The sequence below is a fragment of the Sceloporus undulatus genome, chromosome 5 (assembly GCF_019175285.1).
Source record: "Sceloporus undulatus isolate JIND9_A2432 ecotype Alabama chromosome 5, SceUnd_v1.1, whole genome shotgun sequence".
Taxonomy (NCBI): domain Eukaryota; kingdom Metazoa; phylum Chordata; class Lepidosauria; order Squamata; family Phrynosomatidae; genus Sceloporus; species Sceloporus undulatus.
Window position 1 is genome coordinate 149,959,207 of NC_056526.1, and position 23,602 is coordinate 149,982,808.

A 23,602-nucleotide genomic window follows, 5' to 3' on the forward strand; every position below is an offset into this window, starting at 1 on the left:
CCATTGGCCATGCTGGCTGGGGGGCTGATTGGACCTGGAGGCCAGCAACACTGGAGCACAGTTTTTCCATTCCAACCTACTTGAAGGTAGCTTCAGATTCTGCTGCAGTCACAACTTCCATGATCAATAATAAATCTTAGCCAAGCTGGTTTTTATCTTTGCCTAAATATCTCCCCTTTGGTCATGTGGAGATAATAATTCTGGCCTCTTTTACAGGACTGATGTTGAAAAGTATTTGAACTATTAGGGAAATACTTCCCAGGGTGCCCAGATGTAGATGGACTACAGTTTCTTTCTTAGTCATTTGCCATGCTGGCAGCCATGGGTAATGATATCCAAAACCCTGGGATGCAACTATACTAAACTACATCAATCCAAGGATCAAACCAAAGGGAACCAAAGGAATGGTGGCAGTAGCTTGGTCTTTGCTTATGTCTATCTGTAGCTCTTGAAAAATTGCCATAAAAGTGATGAGTGATGCCTCATGTTGTTAAGCAGAGTTTTTCATACCCCAATACATTCTTATAGAGCTAATCCTCCACATTTGTGGTTTTGACGTTAATAGATTTGTTTAATAGGTTCTCTGTAGGAATTTCTAGGCCCTCTATCATGACTACCAGAGGTAGACCATAGAATACCACTGGAGGACCTAGAGATTCCTAGAGAAAACACTTCTTTAGGAATTTGTAGATCCTCCCTTGCAATTCTGTGGTCAGCTTCTGCCAGATGTTGGTTATAGAGTTGCACTGGAAGACCTAGAAATTCCTTTAATGGAGGTCCTGTGCCTCTAATCCCAGCAAATGTGGAGGCCTACTGTAGTGACTTAATTATTATTTTCTCTCATTTTAAACAGTATTTATACTATTTAAGAACATGATTTAGTTGATTTAACTATGTTTTTAAAGAGAATAATTTAAAAACAAGGAAGAAAAATATTCACTGGTTTCAGTATCTATGCAATTAAGTATGTTTTTTGGTACATCTTGGAATAATTACTTTTTAAGAGTAGAGCTCCCAGAATCCACCAGACTACAGGTCTGGGAGATCTGATCCCGAAAAGTAGCTTTTCCAAGTCCCCTGTTTTTGTATTTGAACTATTTTGTATCCATTTGTATAAGCAATAGGCTTGGTGGTATCAAAGATAGTCTGTGAATTAGCATGGGCCACCTCCTATGCATTTTGTTCCATTTCCAGATTTATGTTGGCCCATACTAGGCTTGAGGATAAACCTTTAGCAGGGGCACCAAAAAGCAAGTTTGTAGGTGTCCCTCATACTGTGATGTTACATTATGAAGAAATAAACAGGAAAATATAACCCAACAAAAAACTGGATTACTAGACAAAGTTGGGGTACAAAATATATCAAATAAATCAGAAAATATAATAATAATAATAATAATAATAATAATAATAATAATAATAATAATAAATTTTATTTATAGACCGCTATTCCGCAATGATCATAGCGGTGTACAGTAAAAATTGCAATACAATACAATACAAAATACAAGGTGACAGTTAAAGGAGGGAGACGTTTCGTCCTTCAGGCTGTTCCTGATGGAGCTGGGTCTGCCTGATCTCTCCCTCTGAGGCCAAGATGACAGTTATGTGGATGTGACCGTTTGTGAGAAAAGGAAAGAGAAATTATTTGGAATATAAGGTAACAATATACATACAGTTGGCCTTCTGTATCCATGGTTTTTTTTTATCCACGGACTCAAGCATCCACAGCTTGAAAATGTTTTTTTATAAAAATACAAATTCCAAAAAGGAAACATAATAAATAATAAATAATAATAAATAAAACTTTTATTTATATCCCGCTTTTCTGTGGCAAGACAATCAAAGCGTCTTACAACACGTTAAAATCCACATTTACAAATTTATGTCCCAAATTCCCCCCCTTACAACAGGATTAAACAAGTTACAATTAAAACATCTATTAAAAACACAATAAAAATACAGTGAGGACAGAGCGGTGGGCTGATACATGATGTGAGGTGCAGTCATTCTGTGGCCAGGCACTTTATTCAGGAAAGGCCTGCCGGAAGAGATCCGTCTTGACAGCTTTTTTAAATCTGTCTAAGCTGGCAATTTGATGGATCTCATCCGGCAGACCGTTCCATAGTTTGGGAACAATTGCAGAGAAGGCCTTCTGGGAGGTAGCAGTTAGTCTGGTTTTTAAAGGCTGCAATAGATTCCTTCCAGAGGACCTGAGGGTGCGGGGCGGATTATATGGAAGCAGGCGATCCCTCAAATAGGTTGGACCCAAGCCATGTAGGGCTTTAAAGGTTATAACCAACACCTTGTACTGTGCCCGGAAACTAATAGGCAGCCAGTGAAGAGATTTTAAGATGGGTGTTATTCGGTCACTCCTAGTTTTTCCGGCGACCAGCCTGGCTGCCATATTTTGCACTAGGTGAAGTTTCCGGACTAGGCACAAGGGTAGCCCCATATAGAGCGCATTACAGAAATCAAGTTGTGAAGTTACCAGTGAATGTGCAACAGTTTCTAGGTCCTTTACTTCCAGGAAAAGTCGCAGCTGGCGTATCAGCTGAAGCTGATAACAGGCGCTCCTGATCATCACATTCACCTGATTTCTCATGTGAAGCGACATGTCTAGGAGCACCCCCAGACTGCAAACATAGTCCTTTGTGGAGAGCGTGACCCCATCTAGGACTGGAGGTTGCAACCCTATACCTGGTTTGGGGGGCCCTACTGTAAGTACCTCCGTTTTGTCTGGATTCAGCCTGAGTTTGTTTTTCCTCATCCAGCCCATTACCGCTTCAAGACACTGATTGAGGGGAGAAATGCCATCTGTTGTCATAGCTGCTGATCGGGACATGGAGAAATATATTTGGGTGTCATCAGCATACTGATAACACCCTGCCCCAAACCTTAACTTTACCATTTTATATAAGGGTCACCATTTTGTTACCCATTGTATTTAGTGAGATTTGAACACCCACAGATTTTGGTATCCATGGAAAGTCCTGGAACCAAATCCCAGTGGATACCAAGGATCTACTATAATGGGTTCCAAAGAATCCGAAGTACAGCATCCTGTTTTTAGATTCTAAAATCCTGGGGGCAGGTACCTGTCTGATTTTTGTTTGTTGATGTCCTTTGAAACTCTGTGTAGTCATGTATCCTGTGGACATTGTATAAAACATTATGGCTAAGATCCTGCTGAGGCATCATAACTACATTGCCAGAGTTCCATCTTTGTAGTCATGATGCCCCGACCTACCTTTTCAGGCTGACAGCATCCCAGTTAAAGCATTTCCAAAGCACTGGAAACTGGAGCACTGGGAAATGACATTCACTGTGCTCTCCTGGTTTCAGGACACCTTGAAAATAGACAGCTGGAAAGATTTCTCAGAGTCTATCATACCTGCTTGTCTCAAGGCACCCCATGACTGGCAGTGCATTACAGAAATCATTTCCCAGGGCTCCGATGTTCAGTATTCCTGCAATGTTTCAGTCAGGCTGCTACTAGGCTGTGAAGATAGATTTTTGGGTTAGGTTGTTCATAACTAAAAATGAATCCCCAGCAGTTATCATAGAATCATAGAGTTGGAAGAGACCACAAGGGCCATCCAGTCCAACCCCTGCCATGCAGGAAATCTAAATCAAAGCATCCCTGACAGATGGCCATCCAGCCTCTGTTTAAGTTAGGATATTGTAAGTCCAGTTTACAATATTGTAATCTCTGAAAAGGATACTAGTCTATATTTTACATATTTTACAGCTCTTGAGTTTTACAAGGGCTAGGAGTGCAGGATCCCTGCAAAAATGGGCAAACTGTGAATATCTCTAGGCCTGCACCCCAAACCATAATTCACACACAAAAATGTATCTGTGCTGGTGTGGTGGTGAGGCCTGGCTATGTGCGATGGGATGAGATGGGGAAGCAAGGAAGGAGAAAGGGGATGCCCATCCCATCCACATAACCCCACCTGCCTGAGTGAGCAAGTGAGTGAGGAAATGTGTGCACACTCTCTCCATGTGTCCCCCAGCCTCCCCCCCAAGTGCCCATGTGAACGTACAAGGGAACACATATACTCTCCATCCTCATACTCCCCGTCCCATCCCCTTCCCTCTGCCCACCTGTGTGAGTGAGCAAGTGAGGGAGGGAGAACAGGTGCCAGTTTGATTTCCTCCTAGCGACACCAGTGTTATCGAAGTCATAGAGCAGCAGTGGAGCTGGTGGTAAATACAGTAATCCACAAATAATCAAATATGCTTTAACCTGCAGATGTGGAGGGATGACTGTATTTATTTTAAAGATCTTTTGTATGGCATTGAATGTCTTTGATTCCTTGCTGTTTCACAAATATTTTAGGAGGATGCCAGTGTGTCAGAAACTAATATCTGAAGTATAATGCTGTACACAAAGTTGGTTTTCATGGGCAAGTAGAAGCATGTTTACCAGCCTTGACATGGCATCAAAGGATTCGTGCAAGTATAGCTTATTGTGCATGTGTACAGTATGCAGATCACATGCAGCTTTCTGGGTTTGAATGTGCCCAATGGGGGGGGGGGGAATCCCTTTGTTGCTGAACAAAGTTACTCACTCCTTCTTTGTTTATGCCAGTAAGATGTTCCAGGAGTATGACTCATTGGTGTCAGATTGGTTGGTTTTGTACGTTTGTGGTGGTTCTTGTGAGAGAGCAAATTTAGTGTATTTTAGTGATTAGAAGGTAGGAGTGAAGCTTGAGAGATCAAGGTTCAAGTCCCTACTGAGCTAAAAGGTGATTAACTCTGGATCAGTCATGTTCTGTGAGGATGAAGTGGGAAGGAAGAGAGCCATATATATTCAGACCTTGGAAAAGCAACTGTACTGGTTGTCTAGAGGTTGGTTTCTCTCCTCTCAAGCATGAACATGAATAAAAGCCCTGAGAGTACTTAAGAGGGTGGATAAAGAAACATAATAAACGAGAAGATTTCAGCTCTTGAAAATATTTTTGTATCAGAACTCTCAGAATCCCCTATCAAACATGTGGTCAAAAAAGTGAAATTCTCATACTGTGGTAGATTCCTAACTACCTTTTAAGCACGGAAGTGTGCAACTGGTCCTGAAGATTTGTGTCTAGATCAGGAGTGGGGAGGTGGCAGCCTGTAGATTGGATGAAGCCCTGGACTTGTGCACCATCTTAGCTTCTCCCCCCTCAATTATTGCTTATTGCAAATCTCACCAAGGTGGTGCAACAGCCAGTTGCAAGGCTCTGACTCAAATCAAATATATTCCACATTTGAGACTCTTTGCCTGTTTCCACATTGAAGACTCTTTGCCTGTCTTTACTGTCAAGTTTCACTCAGTTTCTTCCAAGCAGCTGCTGAGATCTTGATTATGTTGAGCCAATGATGCTGATTATCTCTTTTAGTTCTGACCAACCCTCTCCCCACTTCTATTGATTCAGACTTAGGGAAAAATTCTTCTATACTAGAAATTTAGATTTTTCTCACCAGACAAAGTATTTCAAGTCCTTCAAAGTACAGCTTATTCCTCCATCTTCAGATAGCTTTTCTTGTTGCTTTCCAGATATGTTGGACTCTAGTTCACCTCATTCATTCTCCTCATACTCAGTCAGAATGATGGGATTTATGGTGCAGCACATCTGGAGGGCATCAAGTTGGGGGAAGGTGCCCTGAGCTCTCACTCAATGAAGTGGAGCATGTTTCTGTAAGACAGGCTGGGCAGCTTGTCAGATGTCAAGAATGACATCAGAATTTATGTATGTAGTTCTTGTTTTCTGTTAAGTGCTGAGATTGAATTGCAGCCATAACCGCTAGAAAATTACTTTGCAGCATGAAAGCTGATATTCTTTTACAGTGAAAGTTGATATTCTCTGTGAGCCCTAAATAAGTGCATTGGGTACTTGGGGTTCACTTTCAGACCACATGATGCAAAACACTCTCTCAGGGGAAAATTTCAAGACTTTCAGTTTGCAACTGCACTTCTCTATCCTGTTGTGCAGAAGAGCCATTGTTAGTACCTCCAAGTTCAGAATTTTATGTATTTCTAAGCTTTAGTTATTTTATGTTGATTTCTAGATTTGTTCCATCTGTAAAGAAATGCAAGAATTATTTCTTAATTTATAGGCTAGATTCAAATAAGTGCATTGGGTACTTGGGGTTCACTTTCAGACCACATGGAAGCAGTGGAACCAAAGTCAAACCATTGACATTGACATTCTGTGTAGTTGCACTTTAGCCCAGAGAATGTCTCAAGTCTTGATCGACCCATGTGTCATGAAAATGGACTGTCTAGTAGACAAGACTCTGCAATCATGGAGAATTCAGCTGCAGTTATAATACTAGAGGTGGCCCAACTGCATTTGTATTGGTATGTGCTTGTAAATGTTCAGAAAAGCAGTCCCTTGGAAACCAAATATATGCATGTTCACTGAACTTAGAATTGCACCTTGTTTGGGCAACAGCTCCCAAATTCCTCCAGCAACAGTAAGTCATGCAAGCTGAAGATTTGGGCAGTTGTTTTTAAAAAGTAACTATTCACTTCTCTGGTACACTGACCATGAGAGAGTGCTGGTGTGTGCAACATAGATTGATTTCCTTGTGATTTGTCTTCAGTAGCTGTTTCCTTACCCCCTTTTCTATTTCCGACGAAGCTGGGCTCAGTAGTGGCTAGTGGCTTCTGTGTCAGTGGGCCAGTGAACCCACTCCAGATTTCAACCTGTAGTTTAAAGGAGCTGTCCAAGGTGCCGACTGTATTTGGGGTATGATTCAGCACCTTGGATACAGTAGCTTTATTAAAGCACTCCTCTGACATAAGGGCCATCATTTACCACTAACGGGGCAGCTATACATGAAGCAGAGTGAGGTGAGAATGAAATGATAAAGGAGATTATCACATTACTTTTGCTCCCATCATAGATGTAGAATGTAACTTTAAGAAGGTGGATCTTACCACATTCACCCATCACTGGGCAGCAGGCAGCCTGTTTGCAACCTGGGTTTCTCCAGGCTTCTCTTGCATCTTTTAATGAACTAGATTTTCCTGTTCTTGAAGCTGCAGCAGAAGTTCAGGTTGCAAATGGGCTGCCTGCTGCCTGATGATGGGTGAATGTGATAAGATCTCCCTTCTTAAAGTTATATCCCACATCTATGCCAGGTGCAAAGGTAATGCGATAATCCCCAAAGTCATATCATTATAGAATGCATTTTGAATACAGGTTGATTCTCCCTTGTCTGAAATGCTTGGGACCAGATGTGTTTTGAATTTTGGATATTTTTTCAGAGTTTGGAATATTTACATATACATAAAGAGATATCATGGAGATGGGACCAAAGTCTAAACATGAAATTCATTTATATTCCATAAATACCTTATACATATAGCCTGAAGGTAATTTTATACATAATATTATTAACAATTTTGTGCATGAAACAAAGCCTGTATACACTGAACCATCAGATAGCAAAGGTGTCACTGTGCCAGCCCCCCATGGATTTTGGAGTATTTAGGATAAGGGATGCTCAACCTGTATTGCAGGGTGGAGGTGCAGGATGGGTGGGTTTTTGGCAGAGAAAAAGCTGGCACAGCAGGAAACAGTTTTGGAGCATAATTTTTCTCTCACACATTATAGATTGATGTTTGCCTTTTCAAAATTTGCAGCTGAGATTCCCCCCTTTGTTTTTTATAGTGGGGCCCATTACAATTCAACATACAGCCTTGCAGCCTAAAGTGGTACAGTCCTTTCTAAGCACCTTAAAATTCTATCAATTTGCATGGCAAGTGAAGACTAGCAGGGCCTTAACCCTGGACAGTAGGGAGAGAGCAAGTGTCCACAATGCACTGCCATAAATGTACTTGTTAATGAGAAAAGACAACATGACGTTCTATGCATGTGAACTGATTCGCTGAGTTTGTGTTTTATAGAAAATATACTAGCACTGGAAAATATATTTGAAAATATTCCAAAAAATGGCTGAAAAACATGTTTCTCTGAAGCCGGAGAAGTAAACTAGACAGTGGGGGCTTGCTATCCACAGATGCTTAAATCTGCCATCTTAGTTCCTTTTATGGGAATGGATGCGTTATGTGTGTTTGATGCCATAGAAAACTAATGGATACAAAATAATTTACTTTGTTTTACCAATTTTGATGTTTTATTCTGTTTTTTACAAGGCTGTTTTGCCTGTTTCTCAGCTTGTCAAAATCAATGAGGTTCTTTATAGTTCAGCTGTTCCTTGTAGTACAGGAACTTGTAGAACCTTCTATAACAAGTAAATAACTTTTTTGACTTAAGTAAGTTCAGTTTGTATTTCTATTTATTTTTTTTAAAAAAGCTGTACTTTTAATATATCAAACATGGTAAGCTTATACCAAAGCAAGTTATACGTAATGCATTTTGTGTTCATAAACTAATAAAGTGACTTTCAATCTGTAAAGAGCACTAATACTGCATTTTTCATTTTTTTAATAAAAAATGCATTTCTCCCCCCTGCAAAAACAGAAGACACCTTCCCACCACTACTTCAACATTTATGGAAATCTTACATTCCTAGTCATGTTAGTTTCTATAGCCAGGGAATTGATCAGGAAATAGATGTAGCCCAGGCACAGGTTTTCCGGCTAATCCAGCTGTGCATTAGGCCTTATTTTGTACACTTCTTTGCTATTATTATTATTATTATTATTATTATTATTATTATTATCCTTTATTTATGAAGTAGTATTCCTTTATTACTAAGAGTAGAGCTGAGAAAAGTTACCCCTTTGGACTACAGCTTTCAGAATCCCAGACAAACATGCCTATTGGGAGTTATAATCCAAAAAGTAATTTGTCCAAGCTCGAGACAATTTTGGAAGACAAGAAGATATAGACTAATTGGATAATTGTTCAATATCTCACTCTCACTTTATTCAGCTTGAGAATTAATGGAGTTACATATATGAAGAGAATTAGTAGCAGTGCATATGTTAACATTAAGTCTGTGTCTTGGCTCATTTTCTCACCTTATCAGTTTTACAAATATTTATTAGCTACCACCCACTGACTCATTAAAGGCCTTTGGGCTAAACACCTTGTTAATATCTGTTAAATGAATTTTAAAAATTAGAATGAGATGTTTTCTTTACAATATTCTGGATATTCATGTTTTCTACTTGTATCATGAAGATGGCTCACAAAAGTTACTTTTGAGGCCACAACCCTTAGGATCCTAAAGCCAACATGCCTTTTGGCTGTGACGTTCTGACAGCTGCAATCCCAAAAGGTAACTTTTCCAAGCTCTGATTGTGATATATGGGTACATCATACATGGCCAGTATTGTATGAGGGCAACAAACTTGTAAGAGCCTTTTGCAACCCAAGGATGCTGATGCTGATGATATTATTATTATTATTATTATTATTATTATTATTATTATTATTATTGATAAGGAATAGTTTTATGTGTTTTAGACTGCTTTTCGATGTATTTAAAAGAGTATTTTAATGTATTTAAAATATTTTATCTTTGTGTTGTTTTAATTGGTTTTTATTTGTTCATCACCTTGAGATTTATTGCGGGCTGGGAGTAGAAAGTATACAGCAGTATTATCTATAAATAAATAAATAAATAAATTTAAAATCGTCTCCTAAAATAAATTTTAATTCTCCTTCTTCAAAGGTGTCATTCTTTGTCATTTTGGGTTAAATAGTGACATTTTCTTTGTCCAAAATTTTAGTCAATAACATTCTGCTTTTAACAACAAATGCACTTTATATCTTTCCAGTTAGTCTATTTTTAGTTTATTGCAGAAAAAACAAGTGTTGTGGAACTTTAAAGACTAACACGTTTTATATGATGTAAGCTTTAGCTCAGCGGGCAATAGTTCATGAAAGCTTATGCTAAGGAAAAAAAGTTAGTCTGTAAGGTGTCACAAGAGTTATAGTTGTTTTTAAATACAGCTTGAAAATGCAGAGAACGAAATCCAAATCAAATATATATATTTAAAACAAAGCAGAACAACCAGAAAACCTGAAGCAAGTTTTTGACCTTTTAAATTCTTAAGAACCTTTTTTAAAAAATAACCATTTTTCATATGGCTCACTTACAATATCTCGCTGTTTGCTGAACTGGCAGTAGGAACTGTCAGTTTCATTTCTAAACTAAATAGGATTTTTAATAAAATAAGGTTCCTTGTTACTATAACATATGAACATGTTTTAAAAATCTGTGTTGTTAATAAATGAAAATGGAAAGATGAAGGCTGAGAGTAAGGTTTGGTAAAAGCAGTGGAATTTTCTTCCAAGTACACATATATAGAGCTGGATTCTACGTTTGACCTTCTGAGAATGGCTGAAAAGCAGGGTATAAATAAATAAGTATTATTGTTGTTATTATTATTATTATTATTATTATATGCAAAGTGTTTTAAGTTTCATACTTAGATGCAGGAGGTAATTGCATCTGGCTTTACCCTTATTCCCCCATTTTCTTACTGATTTTTTCCCACTGCCCAGACGCCATTCATGGTTCACTCTTGGCTGATTCTTGGTCACATAGAGACAGCCTAGAGATAATGTAGCTTGGGAGGTTCTGGGAATAGTAAACAGAAAATATGACTTTTAAAAGCCAACAATGAAGTAGGCATCTGTTTATGATAAGAATGTAAACTTATTTTTGCTTAATTGTTGAACATCCCTTATCCAAACTGCTTGGGACCAAAAATGTTCCATATTTCAGATTTTACGGGAGGATTTTGGAATACCTGTCATCCCTTCACATTTGCTGTTTTGACTTTTGCAGATTTGATTATTTGTGGATTTGATTAATATGTTTCCTCTAGGAATGTCTAGGTCCTCCAGCGCAGCTCTGACAGAAGTTGACCATAGAGTTGCACTGGATGACATAGAAATTACTAGAAAAAACTTGTCTGGGCATTTGTAGGTCCTCCAGCATGATTCTATGGTCAACTTTTGGCAGCTATAGACCACAGAGTTGCACTGGAGGACCTAGAGATTCCTACAGAGGTGTTGTCTCTGGAAAAAAAAATAGTGTTTTTTAATTTGTTGTTTTTCCACTTCAACTAGATCATTTGCCCATAACCCCAGTGAATGTGGAGGGTCCACTGTATTTGTTTATACACAATGAGACCTAGGGCCGAAACAGACTGCCACAAAAGGCCAGCTTGAAGCAACCCCTGCCCAAGATGCACTGGGACCATGGCAGACCCACACTGCAGCCCTAATCCACCCTGAACCCAGCCCAAATAGGAGCAGAAAAGAAGCCTCAGGGCGTATTCTTGGCACTCTGGCAGTGTGCGGTGTGTAAATGCTGCGCCACTGTAGCAACTTGAAGCTGCCCACATTTGGGCAGCCAGCAGACTTCCGAGCAGCCTCTGAGCATCTTGGGAGCATGTGGTATGTAAATGCCATGCTCCCAAGACACCCGGAATGCAGCTTTAATGGGGCGTCTGTTCCAGCCCCTAATGAGTCTGGATTCTGGAGAGAGACTACAGATCTGTGAAATGGCAGGAATCCAATTGTACATACCTCTTGCCATTCCATAGATCCTTGCTTCTCTCTTTAGCATTGCAAACAGTACAGATACAGTGGGCCCTTGCCTTATGTGGGGGATCCATTCCAGATGCCCCTGCATAAGGGGAATTCTGAGTATGCTCACACACCTCTGAAAACAATGGGGCATGTGTTCGCAACCCTGCATGGCACGTGCACGCCATACGTTTTATTGTTGTACAGTTTCAGCATAAGCTTGAAGCTGCGCATAGTGCACCCACGTATGATGTGGGCGCACTGTACATAGTTCAAAAGGGTTTGGATTTTGGAGTATTTCACATTTTGGAATTCCAGACAAGGGATATTCAATTTGTATCCCTCAGAAAAGGATAATAATAATAATAATAATAATAATAATAATAATAATAATAATAATAATGTAATAATAATAATTTTTATTTCTATCTTCCCGCCTCTTCCCCATGGATCAAAGCGGGATCACAACAAGGTTAAAATCACAAAGTTAACATTACAACAACATTAAAACCACAATAAAATAAAAACCTAAAACCTAAAAAACATCAAATCTAAAAACAATAGCATCCATCAATCAAGGGGTCAGCTGGACTCTTTCCATACTAATGATCTTCATAGGAGGTCAGGAGGATAAGCACGGCGAAAGAGTTCTGTCTTTACCGCCTTCTTAAAGATTTCTAGAGATGTAATAAGGCGGGTCTCTTCTGAGAGTCCATTCCAAAGTCTGGGGGCCGCTATAATAAATGCCTTCAGGGAAGTAGAAACATGTTTGGATGATGGTATTTCCAACAAATTCTTCCCACTTGTTCTAATAGTGCGGGGCGGATTATACAGGGAGATGCGTTCCCATAAGTAACCCGGACCCAAGCCATGTAGGGCTTTAAAGGTAATGACCAACACCTTGTTCTGTGCCTGGAAGCTAATTGGGAGCCAGTGTAGATCTTTCAAGATAGGTGTTATATGGTCAAATCTTGAAGAGTTAGTGACCAGCCTGGCTGCTGCGTTTTGCACTAATTGAAGCTTCCGAACTTGATACAAGGGTGGCCCCATGTAGAGCGCATTGCAGAAATCGAGACGAGAGATTACCAGAGCGTGTACTACAGCTTCAAGGTCCTTTCGGTCGAGGTTGGGTCGCAGTTGGCATATCAACCGAAGTTGGTACCAAGCACTTCTGGCCGTCGCATCCACTTGAGATGACAAATGTAAAGACGGATCCAGAAGTACTCCCAAACTGCGAACTTCATCCTTCAAGGGAAGTGTGATCCCATCAAGGAGTGGTAGACAAATTTCCCTCCCTGGACCTAAGGAACTTATGGCAAGTACCTCTGTTTTCTCTGGATTCAGCCTGAGTTTGTTTTTCCTCATCCAGCCCATTACTGACTCAAGGCAGGGATTCAGAGGGGAGAAGTCATCCTTAGTCACTGTAGCAGTCGGGGGCATAGAGAAGCATATTTGGGTGTCATGTCTCCAGATGATCTCTCCCAGCGGTTTCATGTAAATGTTAAATAGCATGGGGGACAGAATGGCGCCTTGAGGGACGCCAGATGTCAGCTCTTTTCTAGAAGAAACTGTCTCCCAGCCTCACCATCTGGAACCTGCCCGAGAGGTAGGATCGGAGCCACTGGAGCGCAGTGCCCCTAATACCCAACTCCCTCAAGCGTTCCAGAAGGATACCATGGTCGATGGTATTGAAAGCCGCTGAGATTTCCAAGAGCACTAACAGGGCCACACTTTCCCTGTCTGTGCCCAGACAGAGGTCATCGATTAAGGCGGCGACCATGGCCGTCTCCACTCCATATCCCGCCGTAAAGCCAGTTTGAAATGGGCCCAGATAATCAGTTTCGTCCAAGACAGCCTGGAGTTGGAAGGCTACTGCTCTCTCGATCACCTTGCCCAAAAAAGGTAATAGGGAGACTGGTCTGTAGTTGTTTCTCTCCAGGGGATCTAGGGAGGGCTTTTTTAAAAGTGGTTTTACTACTGCTAATTTTAGCTGTGATGGAAATTTGCCCTCCCCAAAAGGATGCATTAATTATTGATCGTAATAGCGTAGTCATAGCATCCCCTCCCTGGGCGGTCAACCACGATGGGCAAGGATCGAGAGCGCATGTCGTCTTCCTTACACTTCCAAGGAGCTTGTCCACTTCATCGGTACTCACAAACTCAAGATGATCCAGTCTAAAATGGTCCACGGAGTCTCTGGACACCTCTCTTACTGATTCTGTAAGAAAGCTGGCATCAAGATCAGCCCTTATCCAGGAGATTTTATCTGCAAAAAAGTCATTGAAAGCGTCACAGCAGGCTACAGTTGGTCGAAGCAAAGGGTTCAGGGTGGGAGGCGGTTGTGTCAGCTCTCTAACCACCCTGAACAGCTCTGCTGGACGGGACTCTGCAGACGCAATACGTGCAGCGTAGGAAGAATTATTTGCTGCGTCTATCACCACTCCATAAGACTTCAGTAAGTTCTCAAGGAGTGTCTTGTTGGATAAGCGCTGATGTTTCCGCCAGCAGCGCTCTAGTCGTTGCATGGCCCGCTTCATCCAAGATCTTCTGTATACCAAGATTTTTTATTCGAAGCGAGTCGGAAAGGATGCTTGGGAGCGATACTGTGTTTATCACACTATACTCTTATAGTGCTACTATATACTCTTATAGTGCTACTAATCTGCCTGAGAATTCTAAATACCCCTCCTTAAAACTGCAAATCCCAGAATGCAACAGGAGGCAGCTAGAGCAGTTAAAGTGGAATAGTAGCACTATAAGAGTATAGTGTGATAAACACCAAAGTCTATAGCCCTGGTAATGTCGTTGTTCCAGGTATCGACCAAGGCTTCGACAGAATCGCCATCAGTCCCAATCATAAGTCCCTCTAGAGCTTCCTGGAACCTTTTGGGTTCCATCAGCTTTCGAGGGCGGACCATCTTAATAGGTCCTCCACCCCCGAGGAGGATCTGGGTAGCCACCTTCAGTCCCACCTTGACCAGAAAATGGTCCATCCATGACAGAGCAGAGATTTGAGTTACCTCTGCCCACAGCTGCTCCTGCTCCGTACTAAAAACCACATCGAGTGTATTACCAGCACAATGTGTCGGACCCGAGACTAGTTGGGACAAGCTAATTTGGGCTCACCCAAATTAACAAAAAGCTTTAGGATTTGGAGGCTATTGTTCCTGTAGGGATTTGGGATTTTTTTTTAAATATCCAAATGATGTCTCTCCCATCCTGATCTATTTCTAATGAAGTCCTCAGAACAGGTGTGACTTTTGAATCCCAGGGCAGTAGATGTTTCCTTTTCTTTTTTTAATCTGGGCAGATTTCAATACAAGCAAGGGCTGTTTCTTATACATATCCTTTGCCTCAATTTCTGCAGTGCCTCTGGGTGGTCCAATGAAGAGGGAAGGAAACTGTACTCATTTCAGTTAACTACTTCCTGAAGGATGATGCAACTAGGGATAACAATCATCACAAAGTGTTTATCAGAGGAACAGAACAGCCCAACTTTTGTTAGCACTGTTGGCCATCTGGAGGAGTCCATAGCTGAATTTTATTTATTTAAATATGTGTGAATGGGCTTTCTGGACCAAGTTTTGATCTGTTTCTTACTATTAGAAAGGTGTAACAGAAAGCAAATGCTCAAAGATGACTGCATGAGGAAGAGGAAATCTCTGTAGATGATAAAGCTTGTTCAGATCTAGAGCACTGTGTACTTTCTGAAATTGAAATGTCACACATTTTGTCTCAGATTATTTGCCATGTTTTTAATTTCCTAAAAACATATACAGAATCTGCATTGGAACAGGATGTTCCACTTCTATTTCTCTGGGTTTTTCCCCTCCCCCCATGTTTTGCGCTGCTGCATGGTTTGCTGTTGGTGTGTATGAAGATGGCATGGCTGTGGGCACCCCTCTCCTTTTGTGTCCTCTCCTCTTTTCTCTGCACTGATCATATTCTAATGCTGATTGGCCATTCTAGTCTGAAAAGACGTCATGCTAGAAAAATATTTTTCATACCATCTTTCCCTCTTACTCTTTCAAGTGTTTTGGTGTTAAGTCTTCAGGAAGAATACTTTGGGCCCTTTTATCCTGGGATTGTAATTTAGGGAGGAGTGTTTGGAATTCCCAGCCAGAGAACTCTGGTGCATCACCAAACTACAAATTTACATAAAATGAGAATATTATTTCATTTCAAAGCAATTTCTGGCAAAGGTGGCATCAGATACTTTAAAATTTTGTAAGCTGCTTTGAGTCCTTTCCTGGGGAGAAAAGTAGGGTATGTATATATAGCTGAATAAATAAATGCCTCTCTTTTCTGGGCCACAGATGTGAGTGTGACCTTGTTGGGTGTCTCTTCTTTCCCTTAATGATTTGAAAAGGGAGAATGGAGTCAGAGGATAAGATTGAAAGGATAAGATTCTGCCAAGGTTAGGTTGTTTGATTTTTGCTGGTGCTTCTGAAGGGATGAACAAGCTTGGCTGTGGTAGGTAGTTCATCATGGAAATGGCTGCCAGGTAGGGTTGGAAGTGTGAAAACTGGAGATGGCTCCTATACCTTTAGTAGCTGTCTGGAAGAGGGAATTTCAGCAACTGTTTCTCATTACCTGGCTGCGTGGCAAGTAACACTGCTGAAATTTCCTCTTCTACACAACCATTAAAGATACATGAGCGATACATTGGCTTCAGAGGGAGACCATATCTCCCCTTATGAGCCTGCCCAAGGCCTCAGAGCCTTAGAAGGAGCCCTTCCTCCAATCACACTACCTTCACAGCCAAGATTAGTGAGGTTGTGTGATAGGATCTTCTCAGTGGCTGTCCCTAGGATGTGGAATTCTATTCTAGGGAGGCTAGAATGACTCTTGCAGTCTCTTTGTCAGCAGGCAAAGACATTTATTTGTACAGGCTCTTAAAAGGTTTTAAAAGGAAGAGCTTTTAAGATTGCTGTATGGTTTTTATTGTACTGTTTTAAACCACTTTTTAACATTTTATCATATTTCCAATTGATTTTAGTGCTGCTAATTTTATTGTAATGTTTATCTATTGTATTTGTTTTAATACCTAAGCCACCTTGGGTGTATAATTGTGTATAAACGTATTGTGTATAAATGTATTGTATATTGTATATAAATGAATATAGACAATGATGATGATGATATTGTATCTTTGTTCCCCTTTCCCAACCAGTTAGAACAATTGCACAAGTATTCATCTGTAGCAGCAGAAACAATAGTCTAAGGTGCTCCAAGCCTAGCCTAGCTGATTTATTATGACCTATGCTTTTGTGGACTGAAATCTGCTTCTCATATCTATCATTCTTTACACTTTAGAAAACAACAGCATAGTCACCGCAAACATGACTGTTGTATCTAGTACAAAGTGTTTCTAAAGTTGTTGTGACAGAGCAGACAGCCACATGGGCTGTTCCTTCTCCCAAATGATATGTGCAAGGGTGACCTGAGATTCATGCAGCCTTGAACTGCACTGTTGTAAACATTCTCTCTTTGACCAGTATCCAGTTGGGCACGTAAGCTGGATCCCATTTCCTCCACTACAGTTGTCAACCACTGTTCCTTCTACAGCACGCACACACACCGCATAATGAGAACTTGCTTCATTGGGATGTCACCAGTGAAACTAAGACCACTTCTAATGGTCTTGCCTAGATGGAGGAGTTTGGATTAGAAGAGGAAAATTCAAGTACTCTTGATAGCTAGTTCTTGGCTATGTGTATAACTCACCAAGGAAATGTCGAAGAAAATGCCCACTGAAGCAATTTTTTCATGCAAAACAAAGGCCAAAGAAGCAACATGACAAGGAAGGTCAAAGTCCCAAATGACACTCAATTATTTATTGCTCGGTGCTCATATAGGAACAGATTATAGTTCAATATGTTAATGCTGTGCAGGTTATGCCTTCCTATTATTGATTGAGTCTAAAATAGGCGGGGGGGGGGGAGTGCTAATGGTATGAATGGCAAGGGAGAATGGAAAGATTACTTACTTCTGGTCAAAAGACTAAGAACAGATACATTTATAGAAGAGAAAGATCAACTAACTAGTTACTAAGAGTGTGATTTTAATTATGTGGAGAAACGTGCTGGTTGACAGTTTGAACTCCATAGTAACAAAAAGAGACTTTTTCTGCATTGTGGCAGTGTCTGTATCTTGCTTGAGTCATTAAGAGTCCCAGGAGGATTACCCCAAATAAAAAGTATGAGAAACAGTTTGTGTCTAGTTAAACTATTCTGGCTGTGTGTGGCTTAAAATGTTTAATGTAACTGAATAAAACGATAAGAGGTCTATCTAAAAATTTCCAAGTCATTAGGGTAGATCTAAGGAACAGTAAGCAAAAGGAAATGCCCTCTAGCACTGTTTCATAAGCACTTGTTTAAATACTAGAAGAGGAGCGGGTGCAGTCTGTAATACAGGGATGGTGAAAGGTGCAGCCTGTGAGCTAGATTTGGACCATCTCCATATTTGTAGTCCCTCCATATTTGGCAGAAGCTTTCCCCCTCAAATTTAATTTTTTGGGCAATCTTTTGGTTCCAAATACTGCCAAACAGTTCAGTACTGCAGTAAGATGTGGTATGATTGCCCCTTTCACCCCAGGCCACACCCCAATTTAAGAACACCCCAAATTGAGCCAAGCTGGCATTACATCTAGATTAATGCAGTTGTGTAGGTCACTGGTAGGTAACTGGTCACTGCTTTAGCACAATAGTCCATCCCACTGTAACAGACTCAACAGCAATGCTTTTGCTTGAATAGCATTTTTGGAATGAGTTTCACCTTTGTCACACAGTTATCAGGTATTAGACATAAAAGAGCATATCCATGAGTGGAAAACCTTTTTGGGGCACAGAAGAATGTTTCAATTAAAATTATTCATATTGGTTGTATGTGTACGTGGTGATAGTTTAGATTGGTTGAATTCTGCCTTGTTGTGCCTGAACCTGCTTTGTATACAAGCCATGGTTTGTTTGTTGTTGTTGTGTGCCTTTAAGTTGTTTCCGACTTACAGCAACCCTAAAGCATGCGGGTTTCTTGGCAATTTTCATCAGAGGTAGTTTGCCATTGCAGTCCACAAAACATAATTAGAAACCATGGTTTGTTTTTTGTCTTATAAACTGTGGCTTGTTTAAACCATGTATGGTTGTTACATCTAAGCACAGAATGGTAGTCTACTGCTGGTTTGTTTCCAAGCTGCCCACCCAGCTGAATCGGGAACAGGGAGGAAGCTGGTAGAGAAGCAGAACAGAAAGAGACTGAAGAAAAATTTGGTTATCTGCAGTGGAAGTCATGACTAAAGCTGCCACTGAGTTATGATCCTTTCCATTAAAGAAGAATTCCTCATCAGAAAAAACAACAACCACATACTGACTTGCTTGTTATTCTATCCAATTTCTTTTTTAAAAACTTACATGCTGGTATACTTGTATTTGCTACAGTTGCATCCTTCAAGATGCTTGGAATCACATTTTAATTTTATAGCATTTGATGCTCAGATGCTAGTACTCAAGCTGTGAAAATAGTATGTATTTTTATATGCTTTTGTAACCTTTCTTAGAAGAGTGTTCAGCTTGTGCTGTAGGTTTTTATGTCTTCCATACCAGCAGTACTCACCATTGGATTTCCTTTTCTCCAGGTCTTCTTGTGGGAACTCTTGATGTTGTGCTAGATTCAAGTGCGAGGGTAGCGCCATATAGAATTCTGTACCAGGCTCCAGACTCAATGATATATTGGACTATTGCCTGCGGTAAGTATGTAAACTCTTACACAGAGTGTAATTTTATAAATTTTTAAAATGTTAGCCTACTATATCTTGTCTTAACTAGAGGTTGGAAAAAATATGTTTATGGATTGTCGTTATTGGATGAGGAAGGATCTGAAAACTGTTGGGGCTGACATACAGTTCTCTAATATGACACTGCAGTGTGGACAGCCAGGAGCTGCACCCATGTCTCAACAGGGATGGCTTGGCCACATGCCTAGATCATTGGAAGCCTGTGTGTGCTTTATGGAGGCTGCTCTTAAGACTGATTCAGAAGTTGCAGCTAGCACAAAATGAGATGGGATGACAGTTCAGTAGAGCTTCCTACTATGCATATATGATTCATGAATGGGCTGCCAGTTTTCTACTGAGCCTTGTTCAAGATACTGTGCTTAGTTTACAAGGATCAAACCAGTTCAGAACAATCTTCTCTAAGAGACCAGCTTTTTTCTTTAGGTTATCCTGTGTGGGAGGCTTTGCATACCATGCAATGAGACAGGTGAAGATGAGTAAATCTATATAAGTCACAGATCAGAATGCCCTTTCAGAATGATGGTGAGAACGGCAGGAGATTTAAGGGCCACAACGTGAGGCCTAGGGACAGTTACCTAGTGAGGTTTGAGGAGGGAAGGGAGAGAAGAAAGGGCCAGATGGACCTCTGGACAGTCCAAAGCAGCCGTTCCAAGGCAGCCTGCAGCCTCTGTTCAAAACACTGCTATTACCCTGAAATTCTTCCCCATCACCTTGACCAGAGGTCAGGATCCTGAGATCTGGGGAATCCACTGTGCTGGCCGAATTGGAAGGAGGCGAGCCCCTTCCCTCCTACAACACCTGCAGTGAACGCTTTTAAAAGGGCCAGCAAGTTCCCTGGAGTTGGTTTTTGATGCTACCGGTGGCAGAAAGATTGGAAGAAATCCCCACCCCCCACCCCTGTGGGACAGCACAGTGCTGCATTTAGGGCAGTATGTATTGCTTTTTTCAGATAATAGTTCTCTCCAGTGCCTTGACTGTTTTAGCTACAGGGAGATAGAATTCCTGAATTTGTTTGTTCAAGATTAAACAAACATTTCAGTCTTCCATGACCCTTGTTCTGTGTCTGACCTCAAGATAACCGTTTTTGAACAAAAGAACTTCAATGATTGATTCCAAGGTGAAACACCTATGTTATTCAGCTCCTCTGTGCAAGGATTGCTGTGAGACCATTTTTAAGGTAATATCACTGTATGTACTATTGACATTTCAGTAATTCTCTGGTTACATGCATCTGAGGAAGTTGACTCAAGTTTACAAAAGCTAATGCTATCAACATCTTTCTTTCAGTTAGTCTCAAACGTGCTACAAGATCCCATTGCATACTGATTTTCTAGATTAATTCAGCTATGTCTTTGAATTCTACAACAGAATACTTCAACTGCCCAACCAGCTGAGAAAACAGTTCATACTTGCTATAAAATGGGCTGTTGGCCCCAAAGCTTATGCCATAATAAAATAACTTAGCTGTCTTGGTTCTCAATGTGCATTATTTGGCTATCTTCAAAGTGTGGGCAGCAAGCTCTTTTGCATTTGGAAAATTCCCTGCTCATTCTGTTCACTCAAGCCTAAGACTTCTAGATAATAGTTCTAACCTCATGGCAACATTAGCCAGTAGTTCTCTTCTGGTCATAGAATCATAAAATCAAAAAATCATAGAGTTGGAAGAGACCTCAGGGGCCATCCAGTCCAACCCCCTGCCATGCAGCAAATCACAATCAAAGCATCCCCGACAGCTGGCCATCCAGCCTCTGTTTGAAGACTTCTAAGGAAGGAGACTCCGCTACACTTCAAGGGAGTGTGTTCCACTGTCGAACAGCCCTTACTGTCAGGAAGTCCCTCCTAATGTTCAGGTGGAATCTCTTTTCCTGTAGTTTGCATCCATTGTTCCGCGTTCTAGTCTCTGGAGCAGCAGAAAATAAGCTTGCTCCCTCCTCAACATGACATCCCTTCAAATATTTAAATAGGGCTATCATGTCACCTCTTAACCTTCTCTTCTCCAGGCTAAACATCCCCAGTTCCCTCATAGGGCATGGTTTCCAGACCCTTCGCCATCTTAGTCACCCTCCTTTGGACACGTTCCAGTTTCTCAATGTCCTTTTTGAATTGTGGTGCCCAGAACTGGACACAGTATTCCAGGTGGGGCCTGACCAAAGCAGAATAGAGTGGCACTATTACTTCACTTGATCAAGACACTATACTTCTATTGATGCAGCCTAAAATCACATTGGCCTTGTTAGCTGCCACATCGCAGTGTTGACTCATGTTCAACTTGTGGTCTACTTGGACTCCTCGATCCCTTTCACACGTAGTTTCACTCAGCCAGGTGTCCCCCATCCTATATCTGGACATTTCCTTTTTCCACCCCAAGTGCAGTACTTTACATTTCTCTGTGATGAATTTCATTTTGTTAGCTTTGGCCCAGTTTTCTAGTCTGTTCAGGTCATTTTGAATCTTGATCCTGTCCTCTGGGGTATTAGCTACTCCTCCTAATTTTGTGTCATCGGCAAATTTGATAAGTATGCCCCACTTTTGTCCTCCAAGTCATTGATAAAGATGTTGAATAGCACTGGGCTCAGGACAGACCCCTGTGGGACCCCACTGGTCACTTCTCTCCAGGATGAAAAGGAGCCATTGTTGAGCACCCTTTGGGTTCAGACGGTCAACCAATTACAAATCCACATAACAGTTAACTTGTCTAGCCCACATTTTACAAGCTTGTTTGCAAGAATATCATGGGGAACTTTGTCAAAGGCCTTACTGAAATCAAGATATACTATATCCACAGCATTCCCTTCATCTACCAAGCTGGTAATTTTATCAAAGAAAGAGATCAGGTTTGTCTGGCATGACTTCTTTCTATGAAACCCGTGTTGACTTTTTGTGATTATGGCATTGCTTTCTAGATGTTCACAGACTCTCTGTTTAATGATCTGCTCTAGAATCTTACCTGGTATGTCAGAATAACTGATAATTGTTTGGATCCTCTTTCCCCCCCCTTTTTGAAGATGGGGACAATGGTTTCCCTCCTCCAGTCTGCTGGGACTTTTCCTGTTCTCCAGGAGTTCTCAAAGATTATTGCCAATGGTCAATAGTGATGATGGGAAGCAGGAGGTTTTTCCCCCTGAAACATACAGGACTTGACCACTTTGACTACCTTTTAGATTTTACACATTGTCTCTGCATTCCCAGAGTTTGAATATCTTTTGTTGTTGTGTGCCTTCAAGGTGTCTCCGACTTATGGTGATCCTATATGTAAGAGTTTCTTGGGAGGATTTGTTAGAGGGAGGTTGTCATTTTTCCTCTCTGAGGACTTGTCTACATGGGTGATTTACCCCGAATCTCCCCCAGGCTCACCGTTTACTGATGCAGGGCCAAAACTCTGAATTGGGTCTGGATGTCTTCATGACAGCCACATCTAATTTGTGACTTCCTTCCCTTAACCTACATTTAAATAACTGACCTTTTGCTGAGAGTTTTCAACTCTCTTCACAGCGATAGCAGCAGCTGCCTTTTCATTCACTCACTTATTGTTCACAGTGGGTCATGTGACTATTTGTGCAACTTCTTTGTGGGTTTTGAGGTGACAACAGTAGACAGGAGTGCAAAGTGCATACAAAGTGAGAATGAAAGGGCTGAGATTGAGTCTTGAGATGAAGAACCATGTGCAGATTTCTTTTAAAGGGCCAGTTCTGGCACAGGGTTCATCACTATGATCGAAAAGGCAGAAACTAACACTACTGATGGTTCTGATATATAGACATATTAATATATAACTACAATAGTCCATAACTCAGAAGTAATTTAAAAGTTCATAATTCAGGATTAATTTAAAAGATGATGGCAGAACAAAGATGGTAGTGGTAGTGGTGTGCGGACAGTGCATTTTTGTTCCTCAATACATGGTGGCTGGAATCTAGTTGATGCACTTTGTGAACAGAGTGACCTATTAGGCAAGCAGTGGCACATTTGTCAGTGGTGATAAGGGCTGACAAACAAAGTTGTCATTGTAATCCTCATCTACATGATGAGAAGGCAGCCAATTATGAACATACTGTTTCTCCAGTGCTTGTCTTCTGGGGCTCATCCTGAGAGCCAGGTGCTCTGGGGAAACTGGCTTGGACAATATGCTGCTTACAACTGGCAGCCTTCCCATCCTAATGACAATGACTGTCCCTTGGTCTGCCTTCCTTCACCACCTTTGCAGCCATGGACTTTTCCCTCCAACCATCACCTGAGTGGCTGCTACCTACACCAGCATAGTTATACCAGCACAGTGAACGCATATTATCTTGGGTGGCTTCCT

General features: G+C 41.0%; 1 protein-coding gene across 1 annotated transcript in view; it reads left to right on the forward strand.

The window, feature by feature from the left end:
• The window catches only part of TBC1D9 (TBC1 domain family member 9), a 70,714-nt gene that overhangs the window by 9,551 nt on the left and 37,561 nt on the right, over positions 1-23,602 (forward strand). Inside the window, exon 2 of the mRNA XM_042469753.1 lies at positions 19,141-19,251. Within this exon, the coding sequence (XP_042325687.1) occupies positions 19,141-19,251 (111 nt within the window). The remainder of the gene's footprint in view (positions 1-19,140; positions 19,252-23,602) is intronic.